Source organism: Anopheles gambiae, chromosome 2, assembly GCF_943734735.2.
Source record: "Anopheles gambiae chromosome 2, idAnoGambNW_F1_1, whole genome shotgun sequence".
NCBI classification, from domain to species: domain Eukaryota; kingdom Metazoa; phylum Arthropoda; class Insecta; order Diptera; family Culicidae; genus Anopheles; species Anopheles gambiae.
The window spans coordinates 6,639,306-6,655,879 of record NC_064601.1 but is presented as its reverse complement, the minus strand read 5'-3'; the positions used below and the strand labels follow the sequence as shown (position 1 = coordinate 6,655,879).

The following is a 16,574-nucleotide window of genomic DNA, read 5'->3' as shown; positions in this document are numbered from 1 at the left end:
GCGATGTTAGTCATTGTGACCGTTTTGTTTTTGGTTTGTGTTTGCTTTGCCAATGAATAAATGAAGCAAAAAAGACTCCGCGCCAGTCTCATCATCGTTGGCTTATCTCCCCGTTCAACACTCTCACGCTGTGACAAGCCAAGTGGCGGGATAGCCCAAATGAGGGGGGGGGGGGGGGGGGAACGGGGCAAAAGGACATGGGAAAAGGACCCGCCACGCGATAACACGCGCCAATGAATTTCGGCATTTTCGAACCGCTCAGCTTTTCTCAGGTGGCTCAGCCTGTGTGGGATGGGTGAAGGAGAGATGGGTTGGGGAGGGGAAGGGATGGGTAAATGTTTCTTCTTCTACTTCTTCTTCTTGTGGGAAGCGGTGATTGCGCTCCCATTTCCCTTATCAACCGCGGTTCACGTCCGTTGTTTGGGCGACCGAAAATCTTCACGAAGCCACCACCACCACCCGGCAAAATGGTGGAGCAGAAGTGGTGCACTGAGTTGGGTTGGGTGGTGGTGCCTATTAGCTTCCACCCGTTATCGGCCGTACCGCGTGGCCGTGAACTAATACCATTTTCTCTTGTTCGCTGTGAGTGTGCGCGCAACCGTCTGTGTGTGTGTGTGTGTGTGTGTGCTGTCGTTCGTCGCTTAGATTGAATGTTGTGTTGTGTGCGAGGCGGCATTTTGTGGTGTGGGGGGGAAATCCCCCTCCCCCCACACACAACCACAACATACCCCATTGTCCCCTTCAAACAGTTCAAACGCACCCAGCGGGGACCGGTGCGAGCCGGTTCGTCGCTTGCCAAACCGGTGCGCGAAACATGGGGGGCGGCGATGGTGGAGCAACCGAATCACCCATCCTTCGGTCGGGGATCGGTGGTGTGTTGGTTGGCATGGGCTGAGCCGGTGGGCACAGGGACGTTCATCCATCAAACCGATACCACCGGTGTTGCTGCAGCGTGAGAAATGTGATTAACTCTGGGGTGGGAAAGAGTGGCACAGCAAAGGGTGTGTGTGTGTGTGTGTTGGAAAGGGTAGTGATGGTGGCGCTATCGATCGATTCCGTTTACACGTGCTTTATGGTATCGGGTTACCCATTATTATTCGCTGGCAACACACGCAACCTGAGGCAGCTAAAAGCACTTGCAGCAAAAACCAGCACATTGAGCATTTAGGTTAAGAGTGATAGGTAAAATTGTTATATCAGTCTCTCGTGTGTTATCGAACGGTGGACATCGAAATTAAAGCACGAGAAGAAGAGAGGAATAGAGCATTGAACAGAATTTGTAAGAATAAAACGATTTAAACCATTTGTCTTATAAAGGTCGTAATCAGATTTGAACCCGCGTCCTGTACTGTTGCAGTCCATCCGTCTCATGTGATACTATCGTACCGATCTTATGTATCAGCGTTTGATTTAGGTTTTGTTTTTCCATCTACGTGCTGAGCACATTTTGATTTTTTTGAGATGTTGTCAACAAATCAACAAGCCAAAGATTTCCTTTTTTACGGAACGAATCCTTTATGTAGGATCAAATTTTCCTGCCATGGATCGAAACACGCGTGTCATCAATTGCCCTTTTTTGTTTCAATGATGTGTGATACCACTTGTCACCATGTCAAACAGCCCCCTTATCTAACATTGAGTCAGACGCTTTACTCGCTTGCGCTACGTTTGCTTAGCAGAACGACCGGAAGTAGGGTTTCAATAGGAGAAAAAAGAAGCAGAATAAACAGCTAAGCTGATAAGACGCAATACGCAACAAAAAGGGAGCACAGCTTTTCGCAACTTGCCCTCCCCATTCCTCATCCTCATTGGTGCGGCGGATACACATCACCACGTGTGTGCCATCGGCTGGTTCATCTGGCTGGGGACGGAAGAGGAGAAGCGCAATTAGCAAGCCTCTGCCAATCCCGGACACGGTCACTAACTTTGCGACTGATTATGAAGGTATACGTGTGTACGTGGATTGCAAATGAGTTCGGTGGACTTTCACCCCCCAATTCTTGGTGGTGTTTTTTGTGTTGGATCCGTGCCTAGCTACATACGAATACAAAACAGCATCCAGGGAGGAGGTTTATACAAGCATCGGCAATGCTGTGGCGCACGTAGTACCATTATTTTGTTTATTTGCGTTTCGGCTCGTGCAAAGCAGGCACCGCGGTAGAAGAAATTCCCAGTTCGAGCGAGAGAGCCTCCACGGCGGAGCTGGTGTAACCTTGTGAGGTCAGCCTGCTGGCCATCTTGCATGTTTTCGCTACGTTCTTTTTTTTTTTTGCTTGCCTGCGGGAAGTAGTTAGTGTTCTTTGGGTTTTTTGTTATTTGCTGTGCTTAATTCCCATGATGCCGCTCTTATCAGCTGCCGGGAACGTTCGGAGGTTTAGCTTCTAGCGGCGCGCAATTGGAGAGGAATTTCCTCGACCCCCGTGTACAGGGTTTCGAATCCGACCAAGTACTCTCTTTCGCATTCTAATCGTTAATGACATCAAAGAGAAGCGTGAAGCTCGGAGCGTTTAGCGAAGGGAGAGGAAGAGTAGTGTTTGTGTTTTTGCCTGGAAGTGCTGTCCTTCTTCCTGGGGGTTGTGGTCGCGCCGCTGACCCCAAGCGGCGGAGGTCGTCCAAACATTCGATGATTGGTTGCTGCTTCTCCTCTCTCTCCAGTGTTGTTGTTGTTGTTAGTCTGTGTGTATTGGTTGTCCGATTGGCTGATCAGCGGCTGTGGGGCTGCTCATCTCCTCGCTGCTGCTCCTCCGGCTTATCTGTATCGGCGATCGCAATGGCACGTGAAGTGACCTGCGTCGTGCCCTGAAGCATCCAAAGGGCGACATTGGCCTGGGTGGCAGAAGGTGACGCGGAGGTCGACCCCTGTCCGCGGAGAGGTTATCGCATCGGGGAACGGATTGCGAAGATGGGTTTGGAATTTTGTGCGCAAGTGCAGTTGGTAGGAGCTCCCGTGCACGGGGACAGAGCAGCAGCAGCAGCAGTAGGCCGTACACAATGTATCTGTGCACTGCTGCGGATCAAGTGAAGAGGGATGGGATAGGAATCAATCGGTTGTCCCAGAATGCCGTTTTTTTCGTTATCTGATGGAGCTGCTGACGTGCAGATATGCTTTTTTTAAGGTTGGCGTTTTTACGTTAGCTCACCTGCATATGATGCCATCTTGTTGGTTGCGCGCTGCACCTGCCGCCAAGCACACCTTGTCAAAGGTTAACCTTTTACGCACAGCGCTTCCGCACGGGTGACGGTTGTAAGCTTGCATGTAAGGTTGTTTTTTTTTGTCGTTTGCATAAAATTAAGCATCGCCGGAGCAGCGGAACGTAGCGCGTCGCAAAGGTAGCAAACGAAACTTTTCAAAACGGGTTAATTAATGAGAAAAAAGGTGTCTTTCTTGTGCTGCTTCAGCTGCTGAGCGCTGTGAAATAAATGTCTTTTTTTTTAATTTTGTCTCGTTGGCCATGATCGTTTGGCACGTGGCAATAAATAAAGCAATCAGGCATTCGTTAAAATTCTCGCTTTGCGAAGGCAATTAAACAAAATAAATAGAAAGCTACATTGATAATAAGCAACATTTAAGCGTAGTGAACGGGTACTGGACCTCCAGTTTTGAGTAGCTGTAACACGAGTTTATGATAAGATTCTGTTACCTTTCATCGACGTTATGCGGACACATGCCGTTCTGGGTTTTTCAATCGATCCGTCGGTTTTTATAAAAGCAAAACAATCTTTTACGTTGTCCAATTTGGAGGACGCGTCCATTGAACGGTATTCTCATTCGCGCCCATAACCGTTCAACAAAATTGTGCACCAGATGCCGAATGGTGATCGCGTTGTTATTTCCTCCTCCTTTAATTTGCACCAGATCCATAACGTATGCGCGGTGTTTAATTTTGAGCAGCTTTGCTTTCTTCTTTGCTGCCACCCCCCCCCCCCCCCTCCCCTCGTGAACCAAAATTGGCAAAAAAAGAAACCAGTTTTTGATCGCTTTCGTGTTCAGCCGCCATGTCGCCGCCATCGCGTAACGCGTCCGTAACGCTTCCTTGTAACGGGGAACGGCCGGTAGGCGCCATTTACGGCGCGCATAATGGCGCGTTTCGGTGGCTCTGCCGAGTGTCAAGGCGAGGCAGACGAGACCGGTTGGGGATGTGTTGTGGTGTGCGTGTGTGTAGTTCGCCAGTGATCTTGTGGTTTTTATCGCACCTGCCACTGATCATTGTATAAACACACCCGTTACTGTAGTGTTGCTGCTGCTGCTGGAGGTGACGACAAGCTCATGATGATGATGATGATGATGATGATGATGATGATGGTGGTAATGATGATGAGCTAGCTGTACTTCTCCGTGCGCAGGTCCGTGCTGCTTGAAGCAGCGCGAATATCATTAATGAAGCAAACGTCTTCAGCTGGCGATGATGGGATCGCGTGTGCGTGCGTGTGTTGAAGCCGTCGCCGCCATCCCCACTATAACCACCACCACCACGGTCCATTTTCATCTTCGTTTTCGATGGAATGGCGGAAGTCGCTGCGAACTGAAATTCCGACGCTCATCGTCTGTAACGAGTGGTGGTGGGTTGCTTGATGAAGTGTGTGTGTGTGGTGAGTAGAATGGTGGGAAATTTTCGAGTCGATTATGATGATGGGTTAATGTTGGTGAACGATCGTTTAACCCTTGAATGGTTTGTGGGGAGAAGATGTTTTGTTTTTAAGAATTTGTTAAATGGATTTTTTGTAGTAAAATTAAAAAAGCAGTGACTAGTTGGAGCTTTTTTATATTGTTAAATATACCTTGTCTAAATAATAAATTTAAACCCTTTAAAGAACATATTACATTATGTCAAAAAACATTGATTATACCAAACTAACACTTGTTAAAGGTGTGTAAATGCCCAAACATTGTTTGTTACATTACTGTAACGTTTTAACCCTTCATTTCTTGCCGTTGGTTGAGCCTCTACATCCCACACCTCGCGACCTCTTCCGTCCATCCAAATGAATCTTGTCAGATCGCTCGGTAATTATGTGTGATTGCTCACCAACCCCCTGGTGTACCATGGACGCCTTCGGTCTGCATTGAACCGGGTTTTTTCGTATTTGTTTGCTGTGTGTATTGTTTGCTTTCCTTTTTTTTATTGTTGCTTTCGTTACGACTTTTCATTGTCATGTTGGCGGTGTGGCGTAGTGTTTTCGCCCAGCGCAACAACCCACGACACACGGATTGTGTTGCGTTGCGAGCCGCGGCCAGCCGTGTGCTATTTGTTTTAGTCGCTCCGCTTTTGCTCCCCTTCTGGTCTGGTTGCTTCCGAATGTTTCGCTGGTGCCGACGGCAGGAAATAAATGTTGTACGCAAGTTTTTGTCATCCCTGAAATAGCTTCCCCCCCCTAGCTTCACACGGCGGCCGCTCGGGACCGCTCGGTCAATGCCATTGTTCGCCGGGAATTTCGTTGCTCATTATTTAACACATTTCGGTGTAAGGTGGGTGTTGTTAGTAGGAGAGTAAAAGAGAGAGAGAGAGAGAAAGAGCACTGTAACGCACCTTTGCTTAATTTTTTGGGTTATTTAAACTGACAGCCAGCAACCTAAATGACACCCGGAGTGGGTGTGGTGGGGTGCAATCTTCTTGTGCCCTTCCCGCTTGTCGTGTTTCAACTTTCTAAGAGTTCACCCACTCTCCACCACTACGTTTGCAGTAGCTATGGTTGGTGGTGGCCAAATTTATCGCCAAACGCACGCGTGTGGGTCTTAGGTTCAACCAACTTTGTTCGCCTTTCCTCACGATTATTTGGACGGATGACTAATTTAGCATATATCTTTTTCGAACACACACACACAAACAATATTAGGTGGGGAGAGCGCTTCATTTGTTTCGTTTGTATTGTTTTACTGCCTGCCTGCCGCGCCATCTAGCTGAGGTCACGGAGGTCTTGCGCTCAGGCGCTTATTCCCGGTGGCAAATTTGCAGTTATTTATGGGTATTTAAGTGATGACACTCGTAGAGAGGCATGTTGTGCCCGAGAGCAGAGCAGTGCAACAGAAAGGCATTGGGTGCTTTGTGCTTAGTTTTATTTTTCTGGGTTTTATTTATGTTTTGCGGAAATAATAAAATGTGTGTTAAAGAACGATAGAAACCTCGTGGCATTGGGGAGCTTCAGGCATTGGAGTAGGAGGACTGTGTCTGTTAAAATTAGAAGTGTGTCTCCAACACGTTCGTTCAGTTGATGAAAGGGACACCCTCTATTTGCGTACACGACCGCACACCGCAAGTTGGACCGGGAAGAAGATGTTACGTCACTAGATGCACTGCCTTTGTGGGGTACGGGGACTAATCTGGGCGGACAATTGTTAGCAACGATTGTGACGATCCGTTGGGGATTTAAGTTTTCATTATTATTGATGCAAAGATAAGCGGAGGAGAGCAACCATTCCTCCATGTCAATGTGTTTGAGGTTTTGGTGCCACATGCGACGGCTTATCAGCGTGATTACGGATTGGGAAGGGATAATGGGCATTACACGGAAACAAAACATGTGATGGGAAAATCCCAAAAGCGGGTTATGCGACGTCATGGCTATGATGCGTTACAATATCTTCAACTTATTTCAATGTTTTTGGTAACGTTATCATTTACTTAAATTCATCAGATGTCGTATTGAAGGTCTTCCTTTTTCAGAAGAATTGATTCTTTGTGTCCCCAACCTTTTGTTACCATTTTTGATTAAATGAAGATTTGCATGTTTGTAGATATTTTGTGTGCATCTTTCATAATGTAAGTGTAAAACAGGCGACCCGACGTAACCTCGTTGTATCTTATCTATCACGTTTTATGCGCCAAACGCGCCTCTCCCATCCGCATCGCGTTTCGTGGTGCTTAAAGACGAGGATAAGGAAGGCTGCTGAACCAGATGAACCAGTTACATCGTATCGTCCCCCCAGTGGAAGTTTCATCAAACGTCTTCCCTCACGTTATCTTTGCTGATGTTCCATTGTGCAGCGGGCTAATGATGTGGCTCCGGTGTGATGTTGGTGAGAGATTTGTACCGGGGGGAGATTGTACGTAATGCATATCTCCCCGACAGTGCGTGCGTGTATCTTCCTGTGTGTCGAGATAGTTTTATTACATTTTTACACCACCAAACCTCAACCCAATCCTTGAAGTAGATGTTGAAGAGTCGCTTGAATCAAACTGAACGGATGGGTGAAAATGTTGAAGGTATGTCCTGGTAGATGTTGTCCGTGCAAAATCCCCCTCCCCCCCTGCCCGCGGGTGTCTTGAGCACCAATATCCGTAGTCCTTTCATTTACATTATACAACGAGACACCCTTCTGCTACTACTATTGCCGCTGCAAACACACAAGCCTTTTGCTGCTGTGTACGCGCGGGAGGTGATGTAATTGGACGGTTGGGACCGTGGGGCCGTATCTTTACCCCGCCCGCTGACTCGACTTACTCACTGAGTGTTTCACTACCACCACCACCAGCAACAGCAGCTCCAATATCCTCGACGACTACCGCCGCCGCCTTCTAAAACTTTCTCTACACGTCCTTCAGTAGTTAGACAACTGACGCGGCAAGTGCACACACAAACGATGGCAGACCGCAAATATCGTCCAACAACACAACCCCTTCTTCATCTCCTCCCCTTTTGCAACACTTGTTTGCCCCCTCCCCGTCCAACATGGCGACGGCGGCAGCGGTTGTGCCCTCTCTCTCTCTCTCTGCCCTGAAGCAGCGCTTGGCAAAGCGTTCGCCTCGATGTTTCGTATCTTCCACCCGTCCTTCCTCATTCCTCCACTACCGATCCCATCCCCTGTCCCCTGGGGCGTATCGTTTCGGGCTGTGCGTTGTTTTACAGTCGCTCTGAGTGCGCTGCTGTCCCCTTTCCCATCCCCTGCCCCTGCTCTCGCATCCGCCGAGACACACCCGCATCAAGCGCCACAGGGTCGGTCGGGTGGTCCTCGCGCGTTTGAGCCGGTTTGAAGTGGAACCAATTTAAATGAATCCGGAATGTTGTATCGTGTGCTGTGTGGTGCTGCATTGCCGCCGAGCACACAGCTGCCCACCACCCACTCACCCAAAGCAGCATCGTCAACACACACACACACACACACACACACACACACACACACACACACACACACACACACACACACACACACACACACACACACACACACACACACACACACACACACACTCACACAGTACTCTGGGAAAGATCATTTGCGTTGCCCAAAACCGCGCAAATGCCTGTGTCGGGTATGTTTGTGGCGCGGCTGCATCATGCGGAGTGTGCTAACGTCAGCGGGTTTGACAGGTGCTTGATTAATTATTATTTTAAAGCATTTTACATTCTTATTTTAGGTTTCAAGCAAGCAAGTAGGATATTAAAGCACTCTTTGTACGGTGACGAACAATGTAGCATGTTTACTTGTATTTTGACAGCTGTGTCAACTGTGTGGCTACTGTCAAACTGTTTAGTAAGACAGAGAGCAAGGTGTGTTTATTAAGGAGGTGAATTGTTAGCGCGTTTTCCGGGCGCCAACTGTATATATAGTAGTAGGTATGTATAGTAGTAGGTGAAGTGCTTCAGAGCAAATTGACATTTCACGACTTGACATAACAATACTGGGGGTTCTGGTATTCAAATCGGGGAGGGCTGGAAAGGAGTATAGAACATTGTATGCGATTAGACCTTGTAAATAAATACATCTTGGTGTAGATCAAAGTGTATGTAGACTAGGTGGTCTCGTCCCATATAATTTTACAACTAATTTCTGAATTAAACAAAAACTTCATTTGACAGAACGGGTGCAATGAGTATCGATAGGAATGGGTCGTATTTCATAGTGATGCTATGCTACGAAGTAGACAATAGTCTCCTCATCGAAGATATTGTATCGATTCAAAAATGTATCTTAATTTGTTCAGATTTGATTTTGCTTACAATTTCATGTGTTTTGAAAAACTTTTATAGAATAGAATGAAGATTTTAAGAGTGTTTTATGTACTCGTCAAGTTCCCAGAAAGCCTGTTCGGGCAAAACTTTTCCTCGTCCTGTCAAAAAAGTGAATTTTAAATTTGGCTATTAAAAAGAGACTATGAATACCACCTGGTTTACATACACTTTGAGTAAGACAGAGAGGAGCCTGCTGTCAAAAAGGCTGCACCGCACTGTGTAGACAGTCCTTAACATCTCGTCTCCCCCAGCCGGCTTTGTCGGTTGGGTGTGTTTGATCATGTGCAACATCGGCAACAGCCGGTGGGAGAGAGGGGGACATTTACTCCCCCTTGCTTTATGGTTTTTGCTGCTCCTCCATTCCATCGCTGCCCGAGGGAACTAAAGCGAGAATCGGTTTTGCGCGCTTTAAAGTGCAAACCCACTGACATCGAGGCGCAGCTAGTAGCTCCAATAGTGCACCCGGGCAGAGAAGGGAAATGGGATTTGGCAGAAGGTGAACTAGCAACAATTCCGCAACTTCCTTCCTGCTCACTAACTTGCCTTTTCTCTCTATGGCCAACATTCCCACTTCCAAAACCACTTCGTTTGCGCAGCGGTGATGATGATGGGTCCCCCCTTCCCATCGTCGGTGCCCTTTCCTTCCGTTTCTGCAATATTGCAACCGTGGTGGTTCATCAAACGATGTGTCATTAGAGCGACCGGGGCGTGTGCGCGGATAGTCAAACATTATTTGATGCACGGGAAGCGGCTGGTGAGGGTGGGCGGACCAGCAAGTATCTATTTTTAGACAGCGTGGCGGTGGCACAGCTCTCTCTCTCTCTCTCTCTCTCTCTCTCTCTCTCTCTCTCTCACTCTTTCACTCCCAGCCTTCACGTCTGGGTGTCATGCTCTTGCTTGTCAGCGAACTACTACCGCAACGCCATCATCATCATCGCCACCTCCTTGCATCCTCCACCACCGTCCAACCAACAATCCCGTTTGGCTTCGTCGACATGCGTTTTTCCGCGACATCTTTAAATGGAAGTAAGGGGTTGGCGGGGAGTGGTGCAGGAGAAGGCGAATGGTTGAGTGTTTTAAAGCAAACGACGGGAATGCGGCGCTCGTGCAAGACGTTTGCTGTCCGCTTGCCTCTAGCCTCTCTCTCCTTCCGCGGGTCAGAAACTCGCGCACAACCACCCATTAAGGGTCTCTTGCCGACTGGCTTGTGAACTGATTGGGTCCAGCCGCGCGCTAACCATTTTAGGTGGCTGAGGCGAGGCAGTTGGGGAGGATTGGGTGGGTGAGGGTCGCAGAACAAGACAACCATGGGGGGTGGGGGCGGCGCGATGGGAATTGATTAAGCGCCGAAGAGTTTACATTATTTATGAGCCCGATGAAGCTCGTTTGAGGAAGGGGTGGGAGTGCGGGAGTATGAGTGGGGAGGCCTTGCGGGTGCAGTCGAAGGTGAAGGTGGTTTGGATTTTGGGGCGCGCGGAGCGCGGCCAGCTCGAATGAAGAGGGAGATATTGTTTGGGGTCGGATTAAGACACTAAACGCTCTGGACCACCTTCTCTCGCGCACACACACACACACCCAACGGCTGGTCGTGTTTCCCCACCGGGTTCGGCAAGGTGATGGTCACCATGGCGGCTGCGGCGATGGTTGTACTGGGGGGCTAAAGACAACAACACCAAAGACGGCAACGTTTGTTCATGCATATTAAGTCCCCTCCTCCTCCCACCCGCGCCTATGCTTCTTCCCGTCCAGCATGACAGGGCGAGAGACACAGAGATGAAATGCTACCGATTTTAATTGGAAAACAAGCGTGTGCGTCGTCTTCTGTGCTCGGCGTGGTCGTCGCTGAGACTACGTTGCTCTGACAGCTCTGGTTTGGTGGCGGAAGGTAGAGAAGAGAGAGGAGCGGAGAATGGATTGTGGTAAACACGCAATCGTTTTGTGTGTTGTTGATTAAAGATTCAGATGCATTATTAATATGGTTGATTTAATACCTAAAATGTCGACCATTTTGGAGGGCATCACCGACACCACACAGGCATGGAAGCGCGGGATAGACGCGGTTTAGCCACTAGGGAGGGATCAGTTGTTTGACGTAGTATGTGTGGTGTTGGTGGTGTCCATCGATGTGGGTGGTTAAATTAGAGTTTAATAATCAAAACTGGATTTTGAGCTGGTACAAGTAATTTAATTTACCTTATAAAAATGATTATTTGTCTTTTTTAATCAATCATATGTGTGTGGTCGGTGTCGAATAGATTTGAACTCTGATCCTGATGTACGCATAACCGATTGCTTGACATGGCACCATCAAGCCGTGCTATATTTGTGGTGTTTGAAGTCGACTAGTTGCTTTTGTGCCAATGAATATTATTACCCAAAGATTCAGAGAATAGAGTTGCTGTACGTTAAAACCTGCCCAATCACACTCTTTGTAGTTTTCAATGCTGTAATTTAAATCGTAACTCTCACTGAAGACAAAATATCACGTTTCGCGCACGTAATGGCGCCCACCATTCAAGGAAATGATTCGTTTCGTGTTCATGATTCATAAAATAAGCGTTTGTGTGTGAAAATATCACACACTCTATCGCCCAGCAGCAGCAGCACATGTGTGAGATATAAATCATGTTCGTTTAGACCGTTTTGGGTTAAAATCACAGAACTAAACCTCGTCTTGGCTGGCACTCCACACACTTCCCAAACCACACGGCGCTACGAGGAGTGCCGTCAAGCATGCAAGATCTTAGACGGCCGATCTAGCGAGCGAGAGGTGTTGTGTGCCGATCCTTCCGTGTGTCTGTTTCGAGTCATCGCACGTCTTCCTGCCCGTCAATCAGCACAATTAGCAATTAATCAAAGGTTTTAAAACGGTTTGCGCCGGAGCGCTCTGGCCCCGCTTCACGAAAACGCTGACCGAAGCAAAACGCCATTAACCAAAGTGGTCAAGAAAATGGCCTCCCACAGCCGTCTGTCCCCCCCCCCTCCCCGCTCGAGGGTGTGAAATGGAACTGGTTCTGGCCTGTTCGAGGGGCGCGCGGCTCACCCTCGACATCTTCCGCGGGACGCGACGGGAGAAGCGGAATTGCTTTCATGGACAAGCTTATTAAATGAATGAGTGCTGCTGCTGCCATGATGGTGCCGCGCTACCGCGGCTTGGCGATTGTGTTTGTTGCTATAAAAAAAACTGCGCTACAAGACGGACGTTGTACACCCCATGCTACTCCACATGCTTCCACCCCTCTTGTCGTCCAAACGAAATGGGACGTCACAGGTTATAGGAGGAAGTGAGACACAGCATAAATCCAGATACACACACCCCAAGGGTGTTGTGTTGTTCTAACTGCACGCCATAAAAACACAAAGATCGCATATCATACTGTTGCGAGGGTTGTCGGGTCGTGTGTGGGTGTGCTGGCTTTCGGGGAGGTCCACTGAAATGATCCAAAGGGGTGGTGGTGGTGGTGGTGGTGGGCCCAAGATGGGCGTAATAAATGTGTCGAGTGTGGCGATGGTGGCGAAGTGATAAAGTCTCAAACGCCGCGGCGGCGGCGGCACCACACGACGAATGATGCCGCTCGCAAAACCGTCGCAAACTGATTCCACTCACGAAACCTCCCTTGGACCCCCCCTTCACCCGAAACCGTTTATTCGTTTGGCGTATTTCTGGCGTATGCGCGTATAATATTTGTCGCGTGATGTCGCTTATTTACGGTGGGAATTGCCTAACCCTCAAGTGGTCAAGAGCTAAGAAAACGTTTGTTACTTCATTTTGTTAAAAATTGTAATATTATTTTTATTTTATTTAATTAAACATTTAAAAAAAATTAAATAATATTATATTTTTTTCATTTTGTGCTACCTGGCATTACTCATAAACATCGCATCCAATTGATCGATTGCATCGTCGTTGTGACATCATTGGCGAGGTTATTTCCCAACTCGTGCGGCGGTATCCGTTCCTCTTTATCATTGCTGCCATAAGCAGTTGGTCGGTGTATCGAAGGGTTAAACCCTTATTCTCCAAAACCGACGACCACCCCGTTAACACCGCTGATAAACACATTCCGTGTGTCCGGCTACGTCCGGTTTGATTTCGTGATTTGCTTGAGGTGTTCCGTTCTTATCAGCGTGATATCGCTCGCCAGCTTGCCTTAATCAAACTAGGTGGTTTGTTTGATTTTCTCTCTTTCTCTTCTTCTCTGTCCTACTCTGCGCCCCCCCCCCTCCCAAACCTTCCATAAATCCAGGATCCACCACTCACTCTTCTGCAACGGTTGTGGGGGTAAGGGCTTTACTGAGCCGGTTTAAATTGGCAAAATCTAACCACAGCTGCGCGCAACTGGGAGGAGAGACAGTATTTGAGATTGCCCAACCATCGTGCCGGGCAGCACCACCCGATGAGTTTACACATTTGCCACCGGATTCGCGTTTGGTGGTCGGTTGAAGCTGATAACAAAAAAAACGCATTGGTTTACCTTTGTATTTTTATTGCACTCTAGCGCGCTGGGTGGATTTTTCTATATTTGTCCATCTAAATGACGCGGTGTAGTTAAGTTGGCTCTTGGGTGGTGTCACGCCGACGGGTGACGGTGATGATGATGACACATTTGCGAAAGGTACACATATCGGTTGATTGATCACAAAAAAGGTGCAAAAAACCTCGAACCCCCCAGTAACAGGTGTATCTCATTCCAATGTCAGAGCGTTTTTTACGTTTTCTTCGCTTCTTCCTGCCCATACGAAAGCACCGTTATCATGACGAATAACGAGCAGAGGCAATATAATTAATTTATAATCGTTTTTTTTATAATCCACGATAAGTTGTAGGAAGCGGGTCGGTCGGGTCCAGTCAACTGTGTAGGAAGCTGATTCGCTTCGATTGCGAATTGTTCCGTGATGTGTGAAGAGTTTTTTTTATTTTTATTTTCGCCATGCAATTCGTTTTTAGTAGACAACGACCATAGGTTGAATTGAATGCATTAATATGCTGCCAAAGCGTTGTTAAAAGAGTTATTTAACAGTTATTTCGTGGCTTTCCCTTCCATAATTCATAGACCTCCCTGGGTCGATGTCGCGGGGTGTGACGTGTGCTGTGTATCATATCTGGTCGATTTGTTTTTAGTTTGATGTGTTTGTGTCTGCCACTTGCCCAGTGATCGCGATAACAGTGGGAGCACTTACATGCCTGATTGCATGTAATTAAATTGTAAATCAAGTTACATTATCTCGAATTTATGGTCGATATGGGGAGTGGGAGAGGAAATTCCACCGCTTTACAGCGGGAATTTGGTTTCCAGTTCTCCTGTATCGGATGACGTACTCTCTCGCTAACAGCGGTAGATGGTGAACCAACGTGTTCACTTCGTCACATCGCGAGAGACGCACGAGGTTTACGTTTGGTTCAATTTTGATTCGCTGTAATTTTGATCCAATCAATACAGGGTTGATAAAATCGTGTGCCTAAGAAATTTTAATTATGAGCAATGGGTCATCATCGCGTGCCAATTGTAGTAATGAAATGATATTTGCACTCCAACCGTTTTGTCTCGCTAAAGCATTTGAAACGCATGTTTAACACATGTCTTTTTCTTTCTTTTTTTCCCATCCCCCCACAGATTCGTTCAATACCCGAGGCTCAGCGGAAATATCAAATCCGGAAACGCCAAAACACTCAGGAACGGTCGGCCACGTTCGTGTGCTACACGTGCGGGGCCGATACGCCGTCCTCGCAACTACGCTTAGTGTACTGCTGCCCGAACGCGGAGCGGGAACCGTACTACCCGTTTATCAAATCCCTGAAAGCACCGACCAATGCTAGTCCAATAAGTCCACAAGGTAAGCGTAACAAAGAGGCAGCAACTACCTGCCTGCTTGCTCCGACCGTTCGACTAACGCTGGTGTCTTTCATCTGTGTTTCAGGGATGGTGCAAATATGTTCCACGTGCAATAAGAAGAATGCCCACCGAGCTGAGGGGGGCACGGTTAGCAATGTGGACGAACGTTATCCGTCGCCGACGAAAATGACGTCTAGTGTGATAAATGAGGTTGTACGATATAAGGTATGTGCCACGCTGCCGGAGCAAACTTGGGCGAAATGTTGTTACTAATGTGGATTGTGGTTTTGTTTATTTCAGCCTTATGAATTTGCCTCCGCACTGCCCGGTGGACCGCTGCGGGACCAGAAGGGTAATCGAAGGGATTCAAGACCAAATACACCACCTCACCTGCAAGGGCCAGTGGAAAATGGCCACGGTCATCAGTAAGTAGTGACGTTAAGCAATCTGCGCCCCAGAAAGTGAAGATGTAGTGGCAGTAGGAGATAGAAGGAGAAAGATGAATAGTATAGTGAATAATGGAATAATATTGATATGTTAGGAAATTGAGTCGCACTGTAGATAAAAAATGTTAAGCTTCATGTTCCAAAAAAGTTCAAAATGGCATTGTTAGGCACAGTAGGCAAATAAAAGCCAATTTAGTGTTAGATTGAGCGTATTTGCGAGTTCTATTCGCTTCCTTTTTTGCAACTTGTACCCACGTGTTCGATACTTCATTTTCTCATGGCCGTTGCCGTAGAATTCTCACAGATTGGCGTGCTAAAACATTTGGACAGATGCGAAACACAGTCTTGTCTGAAAACAGCATCTGTGTAAAGATGCTTATGTAGCGAAAACAAGAAGTTAGTTTCAACAGATGCTTTGTGGTACAAGTCGCGCCAAGCAGCTTTAGATTTTTTTGTATGTTTCCAAGGTTAGCAATCGAGACAAAAAGATGAACGTCATTAGGGAATGGCAAGAATGTTTTACAAAATAGCGACATTGTCGTGTCCCTTTGCGTGACATTGCTTAAGAGTACAGGGTGATAGTGCAGATACAGAGATATCGTAGTATATCCGTTTGGTATATTGTTGCATTGCAACGTATCAATAATATGAAAGACAATTAATGTAACCTACCTCTTCGCGTACCTTTTTTTTAGATGTACCATTTGTAAGAATACGTTTCCTGCCACATCGATGGAGTATCTGTCCACCAGTGCCGAGCACATGAACTCGCACGCGATGCATTTTCCCTGTCTGAAAGGGAGCAACGACCAGAGCCGGGTGCTGGCGTGCAAGAACTGTGTCGAGAAGCTCACGGTCCAGTGGGAAACGATGGACGCTCAGCGCGTACCGCTCGAGCACAGGAAGTACATCATCCCTTCGCCAACTCCCAACTCTGCCTCGATATCGCCGGGCGGCGGCAGCCTAGTTCGGCCGCAGTCTAGTGTCGGCGGTACGCCCCCGTCCACACCGGCATCCACCGTGCCGAGCACCTCGGTGTACTGTTTCATCTGCGGGTTGCATTCGGAGCTGAGCTTCGCCCGTTTGCTGTATGCTAACAAGGAGGTAATGATTCGCGTGGAGATTTACGTGGAGATTATTGTAACATTGTTTTGTGATTTTTGCATTACATTTCGCATTGTCTATAGGGATCTCGGCCTTACTTCCCGTTCCTGTTGAAGCACAAATCGCCACCGAATGCGGAGCAATTGCGCGGTGACAGTTCGGCGCTGGTGTGTACCTTCTGTTACCACTCGCTGCTGAACCAATGGCGAAAGTAAGTATTCATTTTACTGTTTCTATTGAG

General features: G+C 47.6%; 1 protein-coding gene across 8 annotated transcripts in view; it reads left to right on the top strand.

Annotated features, from left to right (window-relative positions):
- LOC1281566 (uncharacterized) overlaps positions 1 to 16,574 on the top strand; it is an 86,425-nt gene that overhangs the window by 26,939 nt on the left and 42,912 nt on the right. For all 8 annotated transcript variants that reach the window (XM_061643534.1, XM_061643529.1, XM_061643527.1 and 5 more), the window contains exons 5-9: positions 14,565 to 14,784; positions 14,869 to 15,008; positions 15,084 to 15,208; positions 15,925 to 16,333; positions 16,417 to 16,544. In XM_061643534.1, coding sequence (XP_061499518.1) covers positions 14,565 to 14,784; positions 14,869 to 15,008; positions 15,084 to 15,208; positions 15,925 to 16,333; positions 16,417 to 16,544 — 1,022 coding nt within the window. The remainder of the gene's footprint in view (positions 1 to 14,564; positions 14,785 to 14,868; positions 15,009 to 15,083; positions 15,209 to 15,924; positions 16,334 to 16,416; positions 16,545 to 16,574) is intronic.